Below are 27,246 nucleotides of genomic sequence, written 5' to 3' on the forward strand. Positions count from 1 at the left end.
GGGCTCAGTCTTAAAGCTAGAGTGAAGATACTGGCATCATAAGAAACTAGAAAACCTAAGGAATCGATTGGTACGAACCAGCTCATGTTAGCTTGTCGGAAAGAATGCTAAAAGTTGCGTTAAATTTTGGCGAGGAAAGACTGGCATTGCCATTTTGTAAGGGGACCCCTTGATTCCTGACCTCGATATGTGAATGAAAACTCTGAGATGAACAGAGTGAAAACTGTATCTTATTTTAGATAAAACAGATGTTAACAAACTGCATAATTTGGAGTTGAAAAAAGGGAATATCTTATTGCAATACTCAGCATATCACAAAACGTTTCAAATCTCAATAACATCATATCGTGATAATATCATATTGCGGGGCCTGTGGTGATTCTCACTCCTACTATCTGTAAGGAAATGGTTTCCACTTCCTTTGTTTCACGCTGGGTGCTAAATAGTTTTATATAATGTAGAGCTGAATATCAAACCTGAATGCTGGTTTTTGGTACTGACCGTTAAATGAAAGCTGCCTTTATGTATTACAGCTTGTGATTAAACATTTCATTTGAAAAGTCTGTTCTCTTTTGTTAAATGAAAATTGACATAATAAATAAAATCTAAAAATGTCAAACCATAGCCAGTCTCTATATACATACTCTTTCTAATCAGCTGAATGACAGCGTTTTTACTGATCTAAATTCTAGATGCTGAGTGCTCGTGATGTGTTGAAGCCACTTGTCGTGATTAGTGATCAGCTGAGTCACACTGGCTGCTTATTATCAGTCGTCCCAAACACAAGGAGGAGGGACAGAGGGAAAAGAAAAGAAAGATGATGGGGTACAGGGTCAGTGAGAGATGGATGATGCCAGGAAGTGTGAAAGATTACATATTCTAAAAAGAGAGGAAAAGGGAGAAAGATGTTGATGTGGATCAGAGAGAAACAAACGGACGGGAAGAAAAGGAGGGCACGGAAAGTGAGAGGGATGGGGCGGGAGAGAGAGAGAGGGTAACGGTGAAAGATGGAGGAAAAAACCAAGGTTGAAAGACGGGGAGGAATGAGAGAGACGTCAAAAAGAAGAGGTGCAGACGGGTCGGGAGTAAGATGGATGTGACGGAGAGAGCGATAAAGAAGCTATGGTAAAAAAAAAAAAAGGATGAAGGTAGAGATAGGAGAAGGATGAGAGAGACAGAGGACAGAGAAGTGAGAGGCTGACAGCATGATATGAGTATTCTTGGAGGTGAGACCGAGTAGAGAATGAAAATCTGGAAAGCAATGAATTCTGCACATTCCAAGAGCGTATTACCATAAACAGAGGCACAGCAATCACTCCAGCCTGCATTTAAAAACCAGCTCATTTTAATATCAGTCCTTTGTGAGTATATATTAAAGAATCTGCATGGTAACATATGTACACTGGGAGCAAATTCATGCACGAGGCAGCAAATTCATGCACGAGGCAGTGTTTTTTTGATGATATTTTAACAAAATTTTACACAGACGTTCATGTTCCACAGAGGAGAAATTCTAGTGACTTCTCAGATCCCCTGAGATTTCCTCTAGCGCCACTATGAGGTTCACATTCTTAGTTTTCAGTGAAATATCTCAACAAAAATTGGATGGATTGACATGAAATTTATACACACATTCATGTTCCCTTCAGGATGAATTATATAACTTCCCCTGACTTTTCATGCAGCACCATCATCAGGTCAAAATCCATCCATCCAATACTTCAGTTTATGACCAAATACCTGCAAAAACTAGTGACATTCACATCAGCCTCAGTTGTACTTTATTTAGTGCTAATTAGCAAATGTTAGCATGTTAAAGGGACTATTTGTAAGATTCAGAAATGCTGCTTAACAGCGACACCTGTGGCCTTGAAATAAACGAAAGTCAGCGTCGAGCTCGCGCTTGCTCGCTCTAAATATACCTGAATGAGCATCGCTCAAAACAGTGAGGCGACAGACGTCAGCTAAAACCACAATATCACTCTATATTTCAGCTGCTTGGCAGTAATGTTAGCTGACCAGACGAAGGTCTCTCCATGAATCAATGCTGATCCTAGTGTTGGCTTTTCCTGCTCAGCGCAGGCTTCAGCAGCGGGGCTCCTCAACGAGTTACGTTATCGGCTCCCGACCGCAGCCGGCAGCCGAAGACACCGGCACCCGGTCGGTAACGAGACGATAACGTAACACATGGAGGAGCCCCGTCACTTCACAAGACACGGGAAACCTCTGTTGGTCTGGAGGAGCTGCAGCATTTATTTCTGCACAAACGTCCCCTCTACATTCACTAGATATTCTCAGAGCTAAACTAACTCTTCTGCAGTGTGGAGTGAGCGCGTGTTCACGTCTAGAGGTGGAGCGAGACAGCGAGGACGCGCGCGCTGTCTGAGTGAAGGAGAGCAGGCAGCGGAGACGAGGCTCCGGCCACACGCGAGCGCGCATATGCGAACGCGCATGTGTGCCGACCCGCTACATTTATACGCTTAAAAAGTTACAAACAGTCCCTTTAACACAGTCGACTAAGATAGTAACATTATACCTGATTATAACACGGCTTTGTCGAATGCTCAATTCTTATTGGTCAATCACAGTATTCTACGGCCTGTTGTTTCTTTATAACAGACCGTTGCTACGGACGATGGATGATCTCGGACTCTAGAGAACCATTTTTGTGTCAGATTATTGATAATATTACTGAAATAAACCCCTTCAGAGCCCTGCTCCTGCATCGCCCTGGGGTTTATTTCACAACAATGACTTGCTCGCTGTACATTATCCCTTACTTTCATGTTGCCTTGTCATTTGTGAGTATGTTTACATGCTCACGTTAGCATTTAGCTCAAAGCACCGCTCTGCCAAAGTAGGCTTGTCAACCGATAATGCAGTAATTAAAAGTCACTTGTCAAGACTTTTTCAAATTCATCAGGCATAAAGGTATTTTGAAAGGTAAGGAGCTAGTCATACATCGGTGAGATAAAGAAACTGAGGAGTTGCAGTTGACATTATGAGTTATGTCCAGCAACGTGAGCAATCAGTACGCCTGCAAAAATCCCTGCAGTGTTTAGGCAACACAACTACCTGGTTAGATTTAGGAAAAGATCATGGTTTGGGTTAAAATAACTACAGAAGTGGTGTTACTTAAATACAGAATTACGTGAAAAATAAATCAACGTTGACTTCTGGTTTCAAACGGGACACAAACAGCAGTCTCCTGGGTGAGAGTCCAGTGTTTTTAGACCCAGTCAGACCTCCCCCCAATATACGCGACCACACTGGCGGCAAAATTCGCTCCCATTCATTGTGTATGGGACACTGCACAAAGCATGCTGGGATGACCTACGGTGCGGACGAAGCTGGCGGTGCGACGAGGGGGCAAGCTGCAGCAACGGGTCTGAACTGTGCGTACAACAAGGGAATGCTAAACCGAGACTAATGATCGTAGTTGATAATTTATCCATGTAAGAACATATTTTTTTCATCGAATGACTTAGTTACAATAATATAGTTCAGCTGAGTTCAGAGCAGGAGTGATGTTAACTGCATTTTATCCAGAATCCACTTCTTGAACAGCGTACATGTTTTTTAACAGCATTTTTCCCCCTCATTAATTTATGTCATAATCATCCATCTGACAGCAAACAATTTGTACTCTTGCTTTTTTCTTAATAAAATACACTTGTGTGGAGCTGGTAGAGAAGAGGGGTGGGGGGATTGTAGGATGGACAAGCAACTGGCGGGGTACGAGTTTATACAAATTGGTCACGTAGAGTGAGGCTGCACCGTGACACCTGTTCTTGGGATGATAGGGGGGACCGTACACATGGCTCCCAGGAGACGCTTTTAATGTAATAGAATGGGATAGATATGTGTTTGTGTGGTTTATATGGATAGGATTAAATATTGGGAGCTAGATTTAAGCCGTGTGTGATTGCCAACATGCAGTACATTTTTACATTATTATATGTGTTTGATACGTGTGTGTGTGTGTGTGTGTATGGGCATTAGTGTCATTTTATGATGTGAGAGATCAGAGCCGTCCTGCTGGTCAGCTGCCACGCCATGCAGTAGACTTTTGATCCAGTGGCTGGAAAAGGGGGGACGAGTCAGTCTGCTTCCTGTATTCGCTCTCTCTCTCTCTCTCTCTCCCACTCCGGAAATCAGAGTCCTTACTATCCATAAGCGTGACATTTACTTTCGCATATCTTCTTATCCCCCTTCTTCTACATCCCTGCATCCTTTTTTCGCCTGTCCTTTCTCTACTTCGAGAAAGGCTGCACAATCCCTGCAAATCTTGAATTTCATTATGAACTTCTGACTCATGACGTTCCCCCGGCAGATAGATAGACAGACAGACTCTGGATAGTGTCACTGTAATTTTGTTTAGAATAAACAGAGTGATAGTACCCAGCCAGCAGGACACAGTGCAGTGGGTGACTCCTCGTTGTTGTAAATGTGTCATCAGTGACAGTATTTAACCTCGTGCTCCACGTGTGAAGGGTTCCAGGGCAAAATGGAAACAAGCAATGTTGAGTTGATTACGACCGCGGCGCTGCTCTCAACCGGCTGAAAGTCACCGTGATATATTTTGGTTTACAAATGGCACCGTGGTGACGTAGATGAGAGGTAAACTGTATCTCCTACTTATTTGTGATGGTTAGAAGTATAAAAAAAAAACTCCATTTGTGCCATAAGGCAATTCAGTATATTTACCACAAGTGCTCTCCCTTTGTGCCGTCATTTAGTGTCAAGCTTAAGCACTTTTATTTTTCGAAGGAAGCACTGTCAACCTTTCCTACAAATGGATAGTGAGTGTTTTTAAATTAAACCCTGTGTATCCCTTTTTTTGTTGCAGGATGGAGTCCACAGAGAAATGTGAAGTAGTGATACAGCATTTCAATGGAAAATACCTGAAAACCCCGCCAGGCATTCCAGGTGAGTCTTCCCCTCCTTTGCTTTATTCTCGCATCACCCCCCTTTTCCTTTCCTTCCTTGGGAAAATCATCGCCCCCTTTTTGTGACGAGAAACCTCCTTTCTAATTCAATTATGGTAATTTCTCATCTCAGATCTGCCGGACAGCTTGATAGATTGTGTACACCGTTGTTTCTGACACCTGAAGCTAGCTGTCACGGCTATATGGCTGAATAGCTGACGGTTCTATAGGTCTCCTCCTCTCTCTCTTCCTGTCACCATCTCTTTCCCTCCCTGGTGGTGCTGCTGCTGCTGCAGGCTGAAACTTCTCGGGCAGGAGAAAACCCTCTTAATATTCACACTCACGCCTCTGTGCTGTTCTTTGCAATCTACTTAAGAGCTTGCACTCTCCCCTCTTTCCTCTCCTGCTCCTGCTCTCTGTTGCCGTGTCCTCTCTCTCCCTCCTATCTTTCTTCTCTGCAGTCACCCTATACAGTGGAACAAGCTGGCCAAGGAGAAAACAGGCAGGGAAAAAAAAAAAAAAGAGGGCGAAAGAAAGAAAGAATGTCACAAAATGGAGACAGATGTGGAGACAAGGCTGTGCCACATTGTGTGTTTAGCACCGAGACGTGTCTTTTCTTCGGGGTCCAAAATGGCATCACTGTCCCAAAAGTTTAGAACAAAAAGGAGATGTTGGAAATGTTGGAAACAGAGCAAGTCTCTAAGGGAGTAAGGGGGTGACAAGAGGTGTTAGCAAAAAGAAAAGCAAGGTGGAAGAAGATATGAAAGAAAGAAAAGTCAGAGGGAAAGGCCAGGATGAAGAAAAAACATGCTGCCTAAGCACTTTTGGGGCCAGGTGCCGCAGCGCTCGGGGCCTCCCGTGCGTCCCAGCAGGACGTGGGGGCCAGACAGGGCGATACCGCGGAGATCTCCTTCACCCCTGTGGCGATTTTATTAACAATACTCACACCTCCAACCAGCGGGACTGAAAACAGACCCATAAATCGCTCTCCACTATACAGTAATATATCTCAGAGAGACTGGATTTAGAATCTCCATATATGCTCAGCCACTGCATAGCCAGCGGCCATTAAAGGCAAGGTGAGTGGTTATATTGAAGTTGAGCCGTAATAGGAAACCTTTAAAGCTGTAATATCGGGCTGACCTTCCCCTTTAAGGGTCTATCTCCCGGCCGCTCAGGCTTTATTATTGTTAATGGATTGTTCAGGCCTGTGCCAAGCATGAAGATTTACTGCCCTGATCGAGGAAATCCTTCTGTGGAATTAAGAATAGTTAAGTTTACAAGGTCTGCTCTGGTCTGGGGCTACTATGGTCCCTCCTGAAGGGTCCATGAAATGAAATCCCCCCTTTCCTGAATGGACACACAGGACTGGCTGTTGCTAAAGCTATTATTGTTCCTTGCGCTGCTGACATTTGTAATTAGAGATAATGCATAATCAATTCCTCGGTTTATTACAGCGTGGGTCTTATTTTTGTAATTTTGCCCGCCATTTCTATCACTTATGATGACAAAGTGGTTCCTGAGAATTAGTATCTTATCTTATTAGATAAAACAGATGTTGACAAACTGCATAATTTGCAGTTGAGAAGAGTTAATATATCGCAATATATCTTATCGCAATACTCAGCATATAGTAAAATGTAAAAAATCGCAATAAGATCTTGTCTTGATAATATCGTATCGTCACTTAAGTATTGTTTCTCACTCCTACTAGCTAGTGCACCCCGTGATCCCTCCACTTAACTGCCCACCGCTAAGAGACTAGCAGCCCTGTAGTCTTATATCGGCAGGGAGTGACGGATGGACCACATAGACCCAGCGCTGAGTTTAGCCTTTGTGAACGCAAACTGGACCAGTTGGAAAATTAAAACAATGCGGTGTCCTCGCTTGAGTTTGATTCAGGAACCGGACTTTTAGGTGTGAACCAGCCCTAAGTCTACATGTATTGGTAGGCTTCAGATTCTAAAACGCTTTCCCTCAGATGTTCTGTTCATGAATACTGATGGATGAAAACCAACTCTGTCATTCCTTTGATACTTTTCCCCATCATTTATAAGAGAGTGGGGGTTGCGGAAGTGTGATTTTTCCTCTTTCTGACACTCTCCATGTTGAGTTGCTGTCTGCTAAATGGAGATCTCTGGACATTCCTCTGTCATCAATGTCAGATGTTCCTCTGCGGAGGACCCCGGGGCTGTTTCTGTGTCTCACACAGGCAGCCAATAGGCCTTTGTAGATGTCTGTTTGCGTGTGTGTGTGAACACAAGTGTGCACGTCATGTGCGCTCACCACATTTGTTTCTGTTTTCCGATTCATGCGTGCATATTCAAATTTATGCATTTTAAAGCGGGGAACACACACGTGCTGTATTTGTGTGCTGACAGTGTGTGAGTGTGTGTGTGTGTGTGTGTGTCATGTTGGTGGTATTTCCCCAGAGCCCCTTGCTATGCAGGGCAGCTTCTTCATCCATCCTGCTTTGACAGTTCAGCAGCACACACCCCCCCACCACCACCACCGGGGGGCCCTTCGCCGCCACACACAGCACAGCAGGAGCGCGTGTGTGCACGTGCATGTGTATACTTGTGTGACAGCCATGACTACTACAGTGTGTGAGCCTTGACACATACACACACACACACAAACCACATAAGCACAAATACAGTCATGCACCACTAACTTTGACCTGAATGGAATGTCAACATCCATATAATGCTAATGAGATCCCCCTTTTTTTCCTCCATTTAGCATTTGAAACATTGTCCACAAACACACACACACAAGTTGCTATGGTAGCACACACACACACTCAGCATGCATGCACGCACGCACACATGCACACGCTCTCCCCGATGTACCAAGCTTGCTCACCAATCCTCTCAAGCCCGTATCTGACAAGCCTCTGCATTTTCAGCTTAGCTACTCAATCACATTGTGTCAAGACGTGCGTGCGTGCGTGCGTGCGTGCGTGCGTGCGTGCGTGCGTGCGTGCGTGCGTGCGTGCGTGCGTGCGTGCGTGCGTGCGTGTGTGTGATGTCGGTCGGCCTTGTTATAGCTGCCCTCTTCTACTTCTGTTTCCAGTGGCAATACAAAAGGATATTGAGTCGTAACCCGTGCTGTCCCAAACCAGGAAGTATATATCTGGATGTCAGGTGCCAGGTCGTCTGTTAAACTCAACTGACCGTGGGGGGAAATAAACAGAAAGGAAGTCGCCATGTTGGCAGGAAGTTAACGCGACGACGCAGAGAGGAGGAACATACAGGACAGAGGGCTGTGGAGATGTTGGCAGATGGCAGTTAATGGCGCCATAGACAGCCTCCATACACTTCCTGTTTCAAATTTAATGTAATAACGTCTAACTTCCTTGTGATTACATGAGATGTTGGGTTGATATACAGTGTGGGGAGGGGGGGGGGGGGGGGGGGGGGGGGGGGGGGGGATAGCAGATGGCGACTAATGATACTTAACCAGCTATTCTTACTGTTAAGTGCTTAATGAAATCATGTCTAATTTTCTTGTGGATACATGTGTTATTTAGACACAAAATGCACTTTTCATTGGTGTTAGTCACTCGGAGGCTGCATGTACAGAATGTGAGGTGTTATATTAATATTTGTAGTGATCCAGACATCCTTTATAACTAACTGTAACATAAGGAATTAGTGCATTAAACCTGATAGACATTTATATTCTTTATAAGCAATAAAACATTGGCGATGCTTGCCAGGAATTTAATTGAATTCCTGTCCGTGTATTCCATCTAGTTCTACAACACCGCTCGTATTATAGATGCATCTAATCAGCGATCCAGGTCAGGTTTTGTTTGCCGAGGCCTGGTTGATATGAGAGGTGCGTATAGCGTTCGTCCAAACAAGCCAGTCGCCGAGGCCCCGCTCCAGCCTCCCTGCTCTGCCCACGTCTGATTGTGATTCAGAGAGAGGGACATGATCGATAGCCCTGATGGAGCACTACAGCTGTTAAGCTATTCTGTGCAATGCGGCAGCCGCTCTCCCCGTCGCTGTTGCCGGGCCGTGAGTGTGCATACGCCCGCACACAGATACAAAGTCATTCTCATGCTCCATACGTGCACGTGGATGAAGTACACGTATGCCAGAATACACGTGTGTGTTTTCACCTAGATGCATATATTTGCATGAATCTTGCTGTATCTAAAAGTACATCCACCCACAGATAGATGGATTCATACGCTCATGTAGAAACAATAAACTCCCTTCTGAGAAATGATCAACTTTGCAGTTGGAGGTGAGAATATAAGAGTTATCCTTGTTTTTCAGTGCATGTGGATTTACTCAATACAAAATAAATAGAATTTATGAAATATGACTACGGCAATAAACCATACTGAAGTGAGCCCAACAGGGACGCGTTATGATTTACACTGCAACCCTGAGCACTGGGAAAGTCAAAGGAAGCGCAGATAAAAAGTGATTTAATCCGCCGGCTCCACTGAGCCCCGCTGATTAAAGCCCTCCGTCCCACAATGCATTAAACAGCTTAGAGATGACACCCTATGGTAAATGTAATTTGAACCGGAGATACATTAGCCATTGTTTGGTTTTGGCAGGTGAGTAATCTCATGTACGTATTGTGTGTGCGAGCCGTGGCAGAGAGGAAATTGATAACATTTGATACATGTTCCGTGCCGCTCCGGCGGATTGCTCCTCTTTGTGCCATTTAATTTCATTGTCAACAATCAAACAGCAGCTAAATAAACAAGAAGGTGTGTTTTCAGAAGGGCTAGACACAGGTAGCGTTGCCAAATGACAGCACCAGACTTCAATGACTCCAATGTTCTCATGAATGTCTAACTGTGCAAACAGATTCCGTCCAGACTGAATGTGCAGTAACGCTGCAGCTTCTTCCTTTTTCCCTTCCCGTTGTTGTCGCTCACTCCGTTGTCCCGCTGCCAATATGGCAGCAGAGCTGAGAGTCGGCTCCAATATTGTCCAATAGATGCTGGATAAATAATGGAAAGCACATCAGGAAGCAGCCACAGTGGCCCTGGGAGATGGAACCAAACGGAAACATGCAATATGTACAAGCTTTCCGGCTTCTTCTTTTTTTCCTTTTTTTTTTTTTTTACAATACTCTGGCATTTCTCTCTCGAACTTTATCTGTTTTCACAATTTATTTTCAAACCACAGTCTCTGTCTCTCCTCACTCGCACTCTGTCCTTCAGTTCAAAAGGACCGTATCCTAAAGTATACATAAAAACGTTTTTTTAGGCCTGCAGTAAAAGCCATATGCTTCACGGAGACTTGTGGGAAGCATCAGTGTTTTTTCTAATTTAAAGCGCCCCGAGCCTCTTATGAATGTGATGAAAATTACTTTCCTGATCTGTCAGAGATCCAGATGACACCCAGGCTTTATAGAACCGCCGCAGCAGTCAGACTCATGCCAGACAGAGTTCACAGAGGTTACTATTTGGCAAGCCCTCCTTTTAAAGGGCGGGTCCATTATTATTTGTTTGAGGTTTTTATATCATTGCGTAGCTTCCCAGTAGTGTTCCTTATGTATTCAAATCTGAACATTCAATTTTGGTCAAAATACATATGTTTTAGTGTCAAAATGCTATTTCCTCAAGCCCTTCTAAAAACTTTTTCCCACCTGACCTGACGTAGGTTTCTGCATGATGACGCTGCTACATATACAGTATATATATATACACCCTTATAGTCAGTGTATTAATGTTACATACAGTAACTTAGATGGCGGTCGGCACGTTCCCTGTTTGGCTGTTGTTGCCTGTTGGGCTTTAGTTTTCTATGTTATGTCTAAATGCAGTACCTGTGTATTAAATACTTGAAAAATTTCCCTTTAAGGTACATTTTGAAAAGATACGATTAATTTGCGTTTAATCACGATTAAATATTTGAATTGATTGACAGGCCTACTCTGAATTAACCCTTCCAGTTATTTCCAAACTTAGCACAGCTACGTTTGACTCAGCTAGCGCTTGTATTCACATTATTCATAACCTTATTGATTAGCTTCCATTAGTTTACTTTGGTAACCTATATCACTGCTTTTTGCAACACTGAGTGGGCGTTTCTATTTGAACAAAACAGAACAGAAAGCAGATGGACCCCCCTTTAAACAAAACACAGCACTGACCAAACGACGGTCCTGAACCCTGAGTGCTGCCCCGCCGAAACATCCCGTCATTATTCTCAGAACACAAGGCCTCTGCCACCGAGGGGTGGGAGAGCTGCTGCCGGGGGTTCTGTTGCAGAAAAAGACTCCCTCCCTGTTGGCGTCCTCGCCAAGGCAACGGCGCCGAGATAGCGGATAGACAGCCCACGGTATTAAAGCGTCCCTCGCTGAATTAAGGCAAGTCCCAATTCACTTGGTAAGTCACAAAAAGCCCTTCTGAAACTGTCAGTCATACTTGAGTAATCCATGTTAATTTCTGCAATCCCTCCCACATTCCCCTGGCTAATAACTGGCCTGTCAGCGGGCCCCGTTCCTCTCCCCTACGGCGTGTAGATTTAGCCAAGTAGGTTGGTGGCTCGGCTGTCAGCGCGTCTCAGACATGGCTGCCTCTCCGACATGGCTGCCTCTCCGAGCATGCCAAGGCACATTCTTTCTTTTTTCCCTGCGTGTCGTGCGTGGGTGCTGATCTGTGAATTGTTTATACCTAATGTTTTCCTTCTTCTTTTTTGACAGAAACAAAAGGTCAAATCCATTATGTATTGATAATTCATTTACCGCCGCTGTCACCCGGCGTGAACCAGACATATTTCTGTCTCTGTTTGTGATACACAGTGACAATCAGACAGCTTTTCAATACACACTGCTACGGATAATAATTAGCCACCAAACCTCCCTCTCGAATGCGCTACTCAGGATATTGCATCGTAATGAAATCTGTCCTCTTAGCATGAACCCTCCACCCTCCACCCCCACCAGCCCCGACCTCACCCGCCTCCCATTACACGCAGGACACACAGGAAGTTATTATTGGCATCCCCAGTAAATCAGACAGCTTCCTGAAAAAGGATCAATTTCCCCCGATGCACTTTCTCATTATAACCTTATCTCGCCCACAGACAATAATCTGGATTTGTCACGCTTTGTTTGTTTTGCCACTGAACTGTATCAATCATGAGCGGAGCCGACGGTTAGCACGGAGAGGAGGGAGAGAGGAGCCGCCGCATGAGAGTGGATCTGTCACTGAAAATATAAAGTATTCACCTGCTGCAGTCGCCCTTCCACAGAAAATAATATAAGCCCTTTGATTGGCTTCAAAGTTTGTTTAGGCAGAGGAGAGGAGCTCTGGCTCCTGGAGGGGGTTTAGGCAGGAACGATTGACTCCGCTCTCCACTCAACCACGTCTAATGTGGAGCGAGACAGAATGTAGGCAGAGTTACCATGAGAAGAAGATACATAACGAGGGAGAGTAATGGAGAGAAATATAGCAGGAGGGGCGATGGAAAGAAATAGATTAGGAGTTGCTGAGGAAATGTGACAGGAATAAGAGAGGGCGATAAAAGAGAACAGATGGAAAAGGGCAGAGGGGGGGAGAAAGTGATGGGTGGCGCGGGGAAGCGGAAGAGAGAGAGAGAGAGAGGAGTGAAAGTTGGAACAACCCGTGATTTTGGAAGGTTAAATTTGAGTAAAGTTTAGGTTGCTGCATCTGCAGCAGCAGACGAGATGAAAGGATGACATTGGCGGCGCGACCGCTCCCTGAGCTTGACCCCCGTGACCTCGGCCCAGCTGTCCACCGTGTTGATCCCCTTCTATCTTTCTCCCTCTCGCCCTGCTCACATCTCTCCTCGCACTTTTTTGTTGTCCTTGCTTTTATACTCTCTCTCTCTCTCATCCGTCCCTCCCTCTCTTATCTTCCCTGTCTTTCATCCCTCGCTTTCACCGCACGTCCTCTCTGCTCGCTTATTCTACGCACCGGCATCGCTCCCTGATGCTCATCTATGTTACTGGATATAGCCGAGTGCACACAATATTAGTGCGAGCACAATAAGCACCCCGAGGCCGCTTTTATTTATGAAGAACATTCATCCTCTCCTGTTTGTTTGATGTGCGTTCAGCCGTTTCATTGATGCGTTCGTGTTGCTTTTGTGCCGCGGATCTACTCGCGGCGCGGACAGCTGACAGTCACGACAGTTGTTAGTTTTTTTCATTTATCAATTATTAATCCATGGAAGTGGAGCAGCAACAATGTTTGGTCAGAAATCTAATTGGGCCTTGTTGTGAAAATGCTCTTGAATGTAAAATGTTTATCAATTAATAATACACCCAGTAATTAAGAATACATTCTCTCACATCTTGCTTCGTTGTAAAATGAGCTGGTATTAGTAACGCTAGCTTCATGGCTCTGTCTGTCTGAATGTGCAAACCACATAGGCACTCCTCAAATTGATCTAAAAAATCCACATTCCCATAAAAACACCCACAGAAAACAAATGAAGATTCCTCTTTTATGTGTGGGAATTCCCCTTTGTTTTCTTTGAGCAATCACAGTCATGATGTTAACAAATAAATCAGACATTGCACGGGTAATTTAGTGATCTCCCTGCAGTTGTGGTCTTGATTCCAAGAGGAGACCAAGACCATCAAAGAGTGGTTTGGACCAAGACTAGACAAGAATATTTTGTCTCTGCTAACGTCTAGCTCTGCCCAGTGAAATACAGGCGTGGACCAATTGTTGTTGATGTCTTGCACAGTAATTGTTTAAGACGTTGGAAGCGTTTTTTAAAACCTTTTGTCCCATGAATTTTATTCTGGAAAGCTCCGGAGTTCACTCTGCCAATTTTACAGTCATAAGCAAAAAACCTCTAGGTTTTTCTTTTCATACTTCTCTCCCTAGAGCTAACTGGGCTCTCCACCACTCTGAGGAATGAAGTCCTGAGATGCACACGTTATCTCCACGGATCCCCAGATTACAGGTTTTAGCCATCAGTCAACTTATTCTAATGCAGGACCTGAGGCGATGCTTTTCTGTAATATCCCGCCTCTCAGCAGATACAGTAGGTCACTGAGCTCATAGCCTTTCGGCCGGTCAGCCAGTCCGCCAGAATGAAGATTAAGTTCGCTGAGGAGGATAATCATGCTCCAAGGTCTCTGTGGTATGCGAGCAGTTCAGCAGGTCTGCTTTGTGCGGTTCACTCCTGCACCTTTCATCAGCTTACAGCATCACAAAACATGATCAATTAGAGCTTTCTGGGGTTTTTCCACTCTAGCGTTTTTTAACTAGAGCTGTCAAATTCATTTTAACACCACTAATTTCTTTTGTTGGATCGTTAGGTTGTACCGGGCTGATTTTTAAAGCTACAGTGAAGTTACTGGCATTATATGAAACTAAAATACCTAAGGAATCAATTGGTATCAACCGTGTCATACTAGCTTGTCGTGAAGGTAGCTAAGTAATGCTCTAAACTTACGCTACATTTTGGCGAGGAAAAACTGTCATGGCCATTTTCAAAACAGTCCCTTGACCTCTGACCTCAAGATATGTGAATGAAAATGGGTTCTATGGGTACCCACGAGTCTCCCCTTTACAGACATGCCCACTTTATGATAATCACATGCAGTTTGGGGCAAGTCATCGTCAAGTCAGCACTGACACACTGACAGCTGTTGTTGCCTGTTGGTCTGCAGTTTACCATTTTATGAGTTGAGCATATTGTTTATGCTAAATGCAGTACCTGTGAGGGTTTCTGGACAATATTTGTAATTGTTTTGTGTTGTTAATTGATTTCCAATAATAAACATATACATACATTTGCAAAAAGCAAGAATATTTGTCCACTCCCATGTTGATAAGAGTATTAAATACTTGACAAATCTCCCTTTAAGGTTCATTTTGAACAGATAAAAAATGTGTGATTAATTTGCATTAATCGTGATTAACTATGGACAGTTATGATTAATCGCGATTTAATATTTTAATCGATTGACAGCCCTAGTTTTAAGCTATACTATTTGGAAAGAATTGACCTCGAGACTGCTTGTATCCTCTGCTCTGTGTGCCTGCGTCAGGGAAGCAGTTTTTTTTTCGCAGGCATCAGTTACACCCGGCCACGTCACTGTCACCGTCCCCGGGACACAGAGGGCAGTGAGATAAATCTAGCCGCTGCCCCCCAAAATAGAGCGCGGTCCTCCATTAGAACAGGACGCAGGCTGTGTGGGAACAAGCAGAGGTCACCGTGGTCAGCAGAGTTATTTCTGTAGCGCCACCGGACCTCCAGGAGTTGACGCCCATTCATTCATCCCACTGCCTGCCAGCGGGGTAGAGGACACACACACAGAGACACACACAAATATGCGAACACACCTACATGCTCTGCCAATGGACGATCAGCGGGAGTCCATTTGATGGAACTTACTGCGACGGCGTCCGAGTTGCCAATGTTTTTTTTGTCACCTGGAGCTATTTGTGTGTTTTTCTTTGTTTATGAGCGTATTTATACGGAACCGCCCGCTGGTGTTTGAGCTGAAGGACGATGGAAACACACCTGGTTCTGAGTGACCTCATGTCTCAGACACACTGTCTGTCTCTGTTTCCTTGGGCCTGGCAGCACGGCACACCGTGGTTATTGGATCACGCTCGTGGTTTATTTTGCTCAGCTCATACAGATGATATACAGCAGCTCACAGACATGGATGCGCACTTTCTGCGTAAAAACACAGACGACGCACAAAAGCACGCCGACACGCCAACACAATGATTTCTTGCAGTCTCTGCTTCCTACCTTTTGTTCTTTGAGCCTCTCCCACTTCTTCCTCTCTCACACACGCACGCACACACAAACACACACACATCAATAGTCCATTAGGAGTGTGTTGCTTTCATTACCTGCAGCTTGGCCCTGAGACAGCCTTCAGAGTGGAGTACAGCAGAGCGGAGCTGGCCAGGATTGCAGTATATATAGCGAGAAGTCTGGTAATTGCCAGCTCTCTGTTCTCTCTATCCTGCGCGTCAGGTGGAAAGTATGAATCCGTGGTATCTGGGGACCACCCCTGCTGCGCCGCGCCGCATCTCGCTACGACTATCTGTCCCCCCACAGGGCACGAGTAATAGGGGGAAAACAGAGTGCTTAAAGGCCTCAGAGAGTCCAACAACTGCCACTCTAGCAATACACACCGCCATGGGAATAAAACATAACAAAAAAATCAGCAGAGAGGCACCTAAAGATATACCCTTCCTAGAAATCTCCCTCTTCATGTCTCGCTTGCTGCACAGTAAGTGATGTTACCGTAGTGCAGCTTCTCTGTTGAAGTGGAATATTCGTGTTTGTTTTGTTTCACCTGCCAGAAGGCAGAAGGAAGGGGTCAGGCAACAAAACATTTTGAGAAGTCCTAAAACATTTTAAGATACTGCAGAAGTGTGAGTAACATCACAACATAACAGATTACATAAATGGGTCAGGTAATAAAGAAGATGTTGACGGAGAATCACTTCACAATTAAAGCCAGTCCCAATAAGGCCGTTAATGAGACTCAAGCATTCAACCGTCAATTACAGTTTTTGCTTGTTGTGTAACTGTGAAATGCTTTGACTTGAAATTTAAGCTATCAGTCGTCATATTGTTGTTGACCTTGAATGTCTGTTCGAGGGAATGTTAGATACAGAAAAGGTGAGCGCAGGTTATCAGGTGATCAAAACCCCATATTTCCAGATTTATTGTTATTGTTGCAAGGTTAATTATTTGTGTGACAGCTTTTGGAACGAATTGCATTCTATACGGTCGACTATTCCTGTAGCTGCAACGGGTAGATCTGAGTGTGCAGATGATTTTTTTTCGTTTTTGGTTTGTCCGTACGTCCGACCCATTCTCTTGAGTGTGATATCTCAGGAACACCTGAAGGGAATTTCTTCAAATTTGGCACAACATCCACTTGGGGCTCTTTTCATTTCTCGATTTTGTGCCTCCTTGTCTCCTCGCCCCCTCCGGCTCGTGACCCGGAAATCGATCTTGAAGGACATCTCAATTCCTAAAATGCATCTCGAGGGGAGAGGAACTATAAGCGAGGATACACCGGTGTTTCCTTTGCGGAAGCCTTTTCGGCACCCATGACGTATAAAAGCGGCGTGACATCTCAAACCTACAACTGTTCCTTTTTTATTCATAAGTTGCAGTTATTTAAGATTCTAGAGGTACATTCTCGTCACATTATGCCACGTTGTGAACTGACTTAAAAGTAAATATATAAGTTGTCATGAACACTGTTCTGTTCATCTGACAGAGATCATAAAAACAGCGGTATATCAAAGCAATGGAGAGCTGATGCAGCTGCGCCACACGTCATATTTAATTGACATCGCTTTACAATGGCGGCTCCGAAAGCACGAACGTCTCAATTCTAACATGCCTGTTGCCTTGACCCGTCTCTCCCTTAACTCCTCTGCTCGCATCTCCCGTGGGAGGGACTAAGACACAAGGAGAGGAGGCAAGGAAAGTAGTCGAGGATGTACAAACTGGGACTGAATGAGAAAGGACTTTTGGACTCAAGGATGAACTGATTAGAATCTGGTCAAAGGCCAAGGTCACTGTGACCTCGCTAAACTCGTTTTTGTTCATAACTCAAGACTTCATATGGTAATTATGACAATTTCACACAAAATGTAACAGGATAGAATGAGGACATTTTGGACATACAACAGCGAGGCGGTAATTTTAGTTTATTGGTGCCTTTTTTTCACCATTTCACCCTTTAATTTAATGTTTGCTAAATATTAAGAGAGTGAGTGAACTGCTCTCATGCAACCACCCTGCATTAATAAAGGATGAATGAATATAACATTAATGTTTAGTTGTAACTAGTGTGCTGATGATATGACTTCAAAAAAATGTATGTCAATTTATAGTTAACAGCATGCAAAAGACTCATTGTTGAACAATATAGATCTACTCTATTATATTATATTCAATTCTATAATACTCAAATCATTCATCAATGAAATGGTATTACGCTGCAAAAGGCCTCGTTGCTTACAGGCAAAATAAACAAAGATGATTTATTCCCCTTACATGCTTGTTAATCACACCTGCAGTATGTGCCATATAGAAATATACTAGTGTTTTCCAATGTGGGGTCTTTACCAGCCCTTAGTATTTATAGAGGTGTTGACTTAATGGCCTTTTTGTGTGGCAGTCTGCCAGACAGCAGTGATGCAGTTATGATAATACTACCACCAAGTTTTCCCATTCACCAGTCCCTGTCTGGATCCTCTTACACATACAGCCGACACACAGATTTATGAATTACCTTGAGCTAGTCATATCTCCCTTTTAGCCCTAGACGTAATCTTGCCACAGATGCATCGAGATCAATTTTTCAGCATGTCTCATTTGTGGAAGGGAGCAGCAGCGGGCTCGGCGCGACGAGGGCAAGCGTGTGTGTGGGGAATGGATGCAGTCGGGGGTGTATCCAATTTCAGGCTGCAAAGCAAATGGCCTTGGAGATCAAGGATTATACAGCAGATTTCTAAGTCGAGCTGATATTGATTCGCCGTGCCCCTGGTGAACTCTGCGTTGTACCTTCTCCATGTAAGCTTTTAAATGTTGCTGCCTTAATGGCCTCCCTCGTCAGTATCGCCCCCCCGCCCCCCTGTTCTATAAGGCCACAACAACTGACCCGTATAAATATGGCCTTTTGTTTTTCTAGATGTCACAGGATATTCCACGGGCCAGTAATTCAGTGGAAATCATGCGTGTATGGTTCATTTTCTTCAGGATCAGGGCGGTAGCTGGTGATGTTGGATGTGTTAAAATATCAAAATTAGCTTTCCTTAACACTTCCAAGGAGATAAAAAATACTGTGAGCACTTTTAATGACAGTGTTTCAGAGATCTTGACAGCTTACTGTGTTTCATTGTAATGCACATTCTGGGAAACAAAGAGCTGGGAAAGTAAGATCTCACCTACCATGCATACATTAGACAGTACTTTATCAGCCGGTTAGACTGTCATCAGACCATTAAATGGGCATGATCAGTGGTTATAAGCCTCATAGATGTGGGTCAGTAAGGGGCCTACTACACCTACTGGTAGGTTTTATCATCGATTCACATGGTTGATCATGGGATGAAGGAATAAAAGAAGACGACAGCGACCTCTAGTGACCTAACTATGACAGGAGCAAAATTAGAAGTCAGGCGCTGTATTATAGATAGCGTGAAACTACGTATGAGATAGTGGTTGGGGGTGATGGATGGGACACAAAACACAGGGTTTTCACCCAGAGGGGATCGCATCCCATGTGAAACCAAGAACGTGTAGTGTTGACGAGGGTTGAGTTTCACTTTCACTTTTGAAAGTTATTATAAGGCAATGTTTTTCCCTAAACTTAACTAAGTGGTTTTGTTGCCTAAACCTAAAGAAGTTGTTTTGTTTGTGCTCAAAACGTAATGTTTCATGTTGTTTTACCACGTGTTAGAAGGTGTTGCTTTTTTTAAGTTTCGCTGTCACTTTTAGGCGTAGAAGGCCCCTACTGACCCACATCTATGGTGCTTATAGTGACTGATAACGCACATTTAAAGCTGGAGTAGGCAGGTTTGTGCAAATATGATTTAAAAAAAATATTTTTATAAAACAGTCACTATATCTTGACAGTAGTGCATGAGACAGGTAATCTGAAAACAATCACGTGCCTCTGTGTCCGATCAAACGGTCAAACTAGGCAGCGCTGATCACATATGAATCAATATTCTGTTACTGTAATGCCTATTTCTCCCCTCAAATGTTTTCAGAAACATCTTGTAGTGTACTGTTTAGCTGTTCAATGAGAAAATTTGTCAACCTGACCCATGTTGAGATCAGTTTAGGAAATACCAAGCACCGCCCACCAGGTGGAGCAAATTTCAAATTTGACAGCTAAACAGTACACTACAAGATGTTTCTGAAAACATTTTATGTGAGTAATAGGTATTACAGTAACAGAATATTGATTCATATTTGATCAGCGCTGGCTAGTTTGACCGTTTGGTCAGATTTTGAGAGTGATTGACAGCTGCCTCCGTTGAATGAACAGCCAATAGGAACGCTCTCTCTCTGAAATGATGTGTGATTGTCTCCTGTCACGGGCTAGATTTTCTAAAGCCTGAAAACAGAGTCATGAGGAGGTGCAGAAGTCTAGTTTTCTCTCAGAACACTTGAATTACAATATGCTGAAAGGTTAATATGGATTTTTTTCCGAATGATGGTAAAAATATTCTCCCTACTGACATTTTAATAACCTGTTAACAATCGCATTGTTTGTCTTTATGCAGTAAACAGTCTGTTTTATATCCGCTCCTGAGGACAATATTCAGATATTTTCTTTTTGTGCTATTCTGGCAGTCCTCATTTTAGTGACTTTGTGTTGTTGGAGCCGCTCCAGACTCCAGCTGGTACTGATGAACGTCTGACCACCCAGATGCTGAATATTTCCCATAGAAACTTTATGTTTGAAATTCAGATCCTTTTCAGTTCTGTGCAGCCGAGGCATTAATCACGGGAGTTTTCGTCAGCTGTAATGCGTTTTGATGTGCTGTCCCACACTGAGCAGCGCTCTTGGCACCCTCCTGTGACTTCGCGGTCTCCGTCTCCTTCGCCAGTCTGAAGCACGGAATTAAAAGTTTGTCGTCCTGCCATTTAGCCATCTGTTCTGCAACTTCCGCTGTTTTTCTTTCTCTCCATCGCACTCCATTCACACCTCTCTTTTTCACTCCTGCATACATTGTAATCCAGCGAATACTGTGCAGCCACATATTTGAAGTTGGGTAATTGCTTTTGGAAAAGATTGCTTCAAAGTCTAATTATTCAACAATACCCCCTCCTTCAAAATAAAAGAAAGAAAGACAGGCAAAAGGGGGTTGAGATGGGCGTTGGGATCTGGTTAACTCGTCAAATAGGCCCATTATGGGGTAAAATCAACAGCGGGGATTGTTAGATGTGTGCTAGCGAAGGGGGAGCGCATGTCCAAATCCCCTCCGTTCGCACAGCCATTACAAACAAGAGTGGATTAGCCGGCAGCCCCCCTGCTGGGACAGTGAATGGATGAGAACGGGAGAGACGACGGAGGCCGCTCCCTCTCCAGCATTATCTAAATAACAGGCCGGGGAATTCAATAAGTACCGGCCTCATCAGACCTCATCAGCTCTCCCAATTAAGCTGCACATCATGGCGGCTGGCGGGCTGGTTGCCGTTGGTGACAGATGAGAGCCTGGCGTGGCGGCGTGCTTGCCTCTGCTGCAGTGGGCTGCCTCGCATTCCTGGCATTGTTGAAGTGAAAGCGTTGGTGTGTATGTGTTTCTTTTGGAGGAGAATCACCAGCGCTCATGAATATCATCAGTGTTTGTACCACTTCTGTCCTTGAAGCAGCATCGACTCTGATAGCCGGCCTTAACTTCAAGTAAGCAGGAGTTACCTTCACCGCGCCGGCGCTCGTGAACCCTAGTGATATCGATGTTGTGCGTCAATATCTCTCCCCTCCCACATTACCTCCCAGTGTTTCCCCCCGAGGGTCAGGACATGTGGAGGAAAAAAAAAAACACGGCTCTCCCACATCGATTGGGGCCCATTAACGCAGACTGAGGAAAACAAAGCCTTTTCATCACTTCTGAGATGTTTAGGCAAGGACTTACTCAAAGTTGTTCTCCACAGGTCAACCTCTCTCTCTGGTTATCGCTCCCGTATCGCTCTCTCAAGGGGACGAAGGCGCATGGATACCGATGCTAGTACAAATAACGCTGCCAAGTGTGTGATATTTCCCCGAGAGAGGAATGTGCCTTCATACTTTGTTTTGTTTTTTCTCTGAGACAGCGGGAAGACTGAGAGGGAAACTGTATCTGACACGGGAAGGAAGTGGGGTCAGGTTTTGGCCAGAGACTGTTTTCTTTCAAGGGTTTAAACCTCTCATTATCTTTCAAATTATTATTTTAGGGCATTCCTGCTTCAACAATTTACACCCTATTGAAGTAGTCAGAGAAAACCCTCTAATAGTGATGACACATGCCAGAAGCGCTACGCATATACATGGCAGACACGTAATGATGCTGTGCGAGTAAATTGCAAAAGATTGGCTGCTTTAATTCACTTAATTACCTTGACCTGAGCGTTCAAATCTAAAACAATTTATACGTTTCAGGTGATATGCCGGGAAATATTGCAATTTCCTTTGAAAACTGTGTGCATAATAAAAAAAAAAGATGCCACTATGTTGTCAGCAACTTTTTTTTTTTTGGGTAAGACGGAGGGAAAATTAGTGTCAACGCTGCTCGAGAACAAAGAGAATACCTAAGAAATGAATAAATTATGAGCCTTGGGAATGTCTGACGCACTGTTTGAAGTTCAGAAGTACAGGGGTCTGTCAGACAAAGCGCACATGAGGGGGTTAGCCGTCTTACTTCGGACCCAACTTTGGCTTTTGAGTCTAGTATGAAGCTGGCTACACGGCTAAATGGAAACAACCAGTTATAACCACATAGGTGCCTTCTCATGTTATCAGTGTTTATGATGGTATACCTGAAGACTATAGAGATTATGTATAATATTGTAACATTCCTATCTAATTAATAAAACAAGAGCATCTGTTAGTTCAGTTACAGTAATGAGATTACTGAGATGAAACAAGATAAAGTAATCTGTTGACAGTAACACTTTTAAACAGGACCTATTATGCTAATTTCCAGGGACATTCTTGTATTTTGGGTTTCTACTAGAACATGTTTACATGCTTTAATGTAACTCTGCACTCTGAACCGAACTCGAAGGACTCCGCTCCACTCTTACTAGCTTTGTTTGAGGGCGTGCCAAACCAGCTGCTTTGGCAGGTATTATGCAAATGTGTCACCATGTTACGGAAGAAAAGGCGTTTCAGGCAGTTCAGGAGCAGCGTGAGTAAGGCCCCGATCAGACAGAGCGCTTTTTGCTGTTTGCCTCGTCTTTTTATTTTATATGTTGCTAGGCAACCATGAACTGTACGCGACCCAAAGAGTTAATAGTACAGTTTAAATGAATGAAAACAACTTATCCAAAATCTCAAGTACTGTACTAATTTGCCTCCTGCTGTTTTCTTTTCAGATCATGGTAACTATAGTTGGTAAACTCATAAATAGTAGCTCCGGTTATTCAGCAATATCCTCCAGGTCTGCTATTTTCTGTTCAGATCATGGTCACTACGGCTGGTAAAGTCATAAAGCTCCAGGTATACAGCAAAAGTCATCACAATGAGAAAAAAAATCTAATGACGTCGGGGCGCTTTTCCGCTCTGAGTTGATTTTTTTTCGAGGCGTTCAGGGCGCTCCTGTAAAAACACGAGGCGCACAGAGCGGATAAACGCGAGGCGCTCAGCAATGCAAAAGTAGCACGCAAACACTTCAATCTCATTGAAAACAATTACAAAAAGCTGCCCCAGACTCTTGTCTGATCGGGGCCTTACTCCCTTTGGCGTGGACTTTGGGCTTTGTAACTTTGCGGACATTTTACATGCACATAAAAAAATATACAACACACTAAAGAAAAGGGAAAAAACACAAAAGCATAATAGATCCTCTTTAACACACAATGTCCAACAATGAGTCTTAGATCATTTGGGTTATACTAGCAAGAAACCAAAAGGCAATAACAGTGTCTTAAAACATCTGAAGACTGTGAGAAAACAAGGCAAAAGAGACGGAGGATGTCGATGAGAGTAACAGATAGGATTTTTATGATGGAGAATGGCAGAAACACAGTGCAGACCTTCCTGTGCTGTCTGTGGTTGTGTGTAAGAGACAGTGTGTATATGTGTGTGTGTGTGTGTGTGTGTGTGTGTGTGTGTGTGTGTGTGTGTGTGTGCGTGGCTGCTCTTTTGAAAGTGAAAGAGCAAAAGAGAGCTGCACCTGCAGCTTCTATCAACCCGTGGAAAGCTCCTTTCAGCACAGCTTTAATTACAGCTCTGCTTGGCTCAGACAGGCCTGGTCTCCACGCAGCCAACCAAATCCTCTCACACACAGCTGCCTTCCTCTGCCACAGAGTCACCTGATCCCTAATCAGCCACGGTGCCACTCCTCATCGATCCCCAATCAGTTACAGTAAAGGGACTGCTATGGAAGCCCCCCTCCCCTTCCCTCGAAAAACCCCTCTGCCCCCTTCTCCCCTTATTAGTCAGGTGCCCCGCTTTCATTGATCATAAATCAACGTCACTGGCGGCATTGATCGTCAATCACCCCCAGTGACATTATCGATCCGGCCGGTCCCTCGGCTACAGGCCTGCCCTCGGCCCTTCGGCCCACATCGCAGCCCGGCTGTGGCGTATCGATCTCCCTCAGATACAGTATCGAGGGCTCTTTATTGATAATTCATTTATTGTGCTGTAATTTCATTTTCTTTCCTGTCCATACGGTTGTTACTGGAAGCCCCTACGGTGGAAACCTAGTTAACAAAACCCACAACCTTTTTTTATGCTTCACCATGCTACTCTAACTGATGTGGCTTCCCTGTGTTTGCAGCTTGAAGCATATGTTCCGCCTCTGTTCAAATGTCATTATCAATTTTCAGTCTACGGTGGCCTAAAGGCTACATAACCCTACTTATAACAAGGAAAAAAATCATACGTTTGAATCCCTGGACCATCTGGGATAATTTTATGAGAGGCAAGGTACCGTTTAGCAACATCCAGTTTTTCTTTTTGAGTTTCGTGCAACAACAGAGGACTGTTTGTAATGCGCTCCGAGTGTGGATTTGTGTAACTCTATGAATGTCAAGCAGTGCGGTGCTGGAGAACACCATGCACGCTCAGCAAAATCTCTCCGTGATGAATAAACCTAAATTATTTTTGCTGTAACATTACGTGGAAGCTGTGTATTAAAGCCGAGCAGGAATGTAAATAACAAAACCTTGGCTTATATAACACAGACCTCATTGCAGCTTCTAAAGGTGTTCTTGCAGAGCTGATGAGACACTGTCATATATACCGAGAAGCCCCCCATCTGTATGATTCATCTCTATAGATGGGAGGTTGTCAAGGGTCACTGGAGGCGTTGGCAGTGTTATAACGCTCCGCTAACAGGGACAGAGCTGGCTTCACTGTCTGCCCACACAGGCAGCGACACAGACAGTGGAGGCAGGAGTCAACCCCCACAGGCAAAAGCACAGCAACAGCTGCTCTTAAGTCCGTCTGCCACAGCCAAAACGGTTTGCCATGAACAGAGGGCTCCACACGGGCCGGCCAGGACCAGTTTTATGCCACAAGGCCAGAGAGAACCAGTGAAGGCTTACTTGTTATGAATTCTGTCGTTCTTAGTATTTCTTGTTACTGTCTGAGGCAGGTTTCTTTCTTTCTTTTTCAAAGTACACTTCATAGGAGAATTGGTTAATACAACATTGTCATACATTGTTGTTACTTTTGCACTGATAACGGAATGGCAGCATGAACAAAAATGCCTTTTGTCTGCTGTCAAATTTTGTATGACAGACAATTTTATCAATGTGAGTTTAAATTAAAGAGTTACACTTCAACTAATAGATATCACCATGAACATTTCCAGTATCTGAACATTTGATAAAGCCAGGTTCAAAAATCCCTGTTTCATTTTGTTGACATATTGGGGTCAAATGTTTTTACAGAGGGATTTTTGGATATCTCTTTCTATCACATAAAATACTGTCAACAGCCATAAAAAAAAACAATTTTCGCCATGTTTTTAGGATAAAATGTTGTATAAATCAGGCTATGAGTGATATAGTATGAACAAATCCCCTCTGTCAAAACCTTCAGAATATAGATAAGAATGAAACTGGAAGGTTTGGTGTATGTGAGTGCTACTGAAGTGGAGATTTCTGGCTCAGAGTCTGAGGAAAAACCTGAGAAAACGGCCTTTGAAGATGTGGATTGTAAAATTCAATACATGTTGCAAGACACTACGGGTGAATAGGGTAAACATGTTTAACTAATATACACTCACCGGCCACTTTATTAGGTACACCTTGCTAGTACCGGGTGGTCTTCATCTGCTTCAAGGTTGGACGTGTTGTGCGTTCAGAGATGGTATTCTGCATACCTTGGTTGTAACGAGTGGTTATTTGAGTTACTGTTGCCTTTCTATCATCTCCAACCACTCTGCCCATTCTCCTCTGACCTCTGACATCAACAAGGCATTTCCGTCCACACAACTGCCGCTCCTTGGATATTTTCTCTTGTTCGGACCATTCTCTGTAAACCCTAGAGATGGTTGTGCGTGAAAATCCCAGTAGATCAGCAGTTTTTGAAATACTCAGACCAGCCCGTCTGGCACCAACAACCATGCCACGTTCAAAGTCACTTAAATCCCCTTTCTTCCCCATTCTGATGCTCGGTTTGAACTTCAGCAAGTCGTCTTCACCACGTCTAGATGCCTAAATGCATTGAGTTGCTGCCATGTGATTGGCTGATTAGCTATTTGAGTTAACAAGCAATTGAACAGGTGTGCCTAATAAAGTGGCCGATGAGTGTATATCACCATCAAACTTTGCCAGTTGATTACTTGCATAAAGATAATAATTTTTTTGTACTACAAGTTTTCTCAAATTTGATGTTTAAATATGCAAAAGGAGGCATTATCAAATGCTAACATTTGGTGAATTTAGGAGAAATCTACAGACTCAAATAGACTAAGCAGTAAAATAAACCCCGGAGGTTTTCTTTACACTAGTCTGAAAGAAGACATGTTATAGAAGCAAAATAGCCCAAAATTGACCAGTACATGAAAAAAATACATCTTTGCCTGGGATGTCTTGCCTTAAGAATTTTTTATAATACAATTCATAATGCCTCGTTCATTTTTGTCAGTAAGTCGCATAAAGGGGGTCTCTGGACATCTGCACATAGTTAGGAGCAACATAAATGTGTCAAGCGTGATCTCAGAGTGCATACATCAGTTAGTGTAATGTGAACATGAACTGTGTGATGGCTGAGAACAACCTCATATTTGTAATTTACCTGTTTTGAAAAAAGAATGTTCTAGTCTCTCTAATCGAATCAGATCGGCAGAGAGACAAGACAAGTCAACAATATAGCATAACAGAACTTCACATTTGTCTACGTTACTAGATTATCTTTGAAAATGTGTTTAGACGTCATAGTGTTACTGTAAGCTTTAAATGTGTCATCGCAGACAACTGTTCCCATCAGTTCAGTGATGCCTCCAAACCAAACAGCCCGGTCTCACTACTCGTCTGTGACGTATTGACGTCACGTCGCCGGTTGCACATGGCAGTGTTTTCTTAGCTGGGATCTTATTTCCAATCCACTCTGCAAATAGTGTTTTTCAATCTCATACTATACTCTTACAATTTCGCGGCGACCACAGTGCGGTTTCTTGTAATTGCCGCCTCGGCCAGCT

The 27,246-nt window shown here is 43.8% G+C and overlaps 1 protein-coding gene across 7 annotated transcripts in view; it reads left to right on the forward strand.

The window, feature by feature from the left end:
• rbms3 (RNA binding motif, single stranded interacting protein) overlaps positions 1-27,246 on the forward strand; it is a 345,383-nt gene that overhangs the window by 253,460 nt on the left and 64,677 nt on the right. For all 7 annotated transcript variants that reach the window (XM_074613699.1, XM_074613700.1, XM_074613706.1 and 4 more), the window contains one exon: positions 4,850-4,929. In XM_074613699.1, coding sequence (XP_074469800.1) covers positions 4,850-4,929 — 80 coding nt within the window. The remainder of the gene's footprint in view (positions 1-4,849; positions 4,930-27,246) is intronic.

This window comes from Sebastes fasciatus, chromosome 17 (assembly GCF_043250625.1).
Source record: "Sebastes fasciatus isolate fSebFas1 chromosome 17, fSebFas1.pri, whole genome shotgun sequence".
Lineage (NCBI taxonomy): Eukaryota > Metazoa > Chordata > Actinopteri > Perciformes > Sebastidae > Sebastes > Sebastes fasciatus.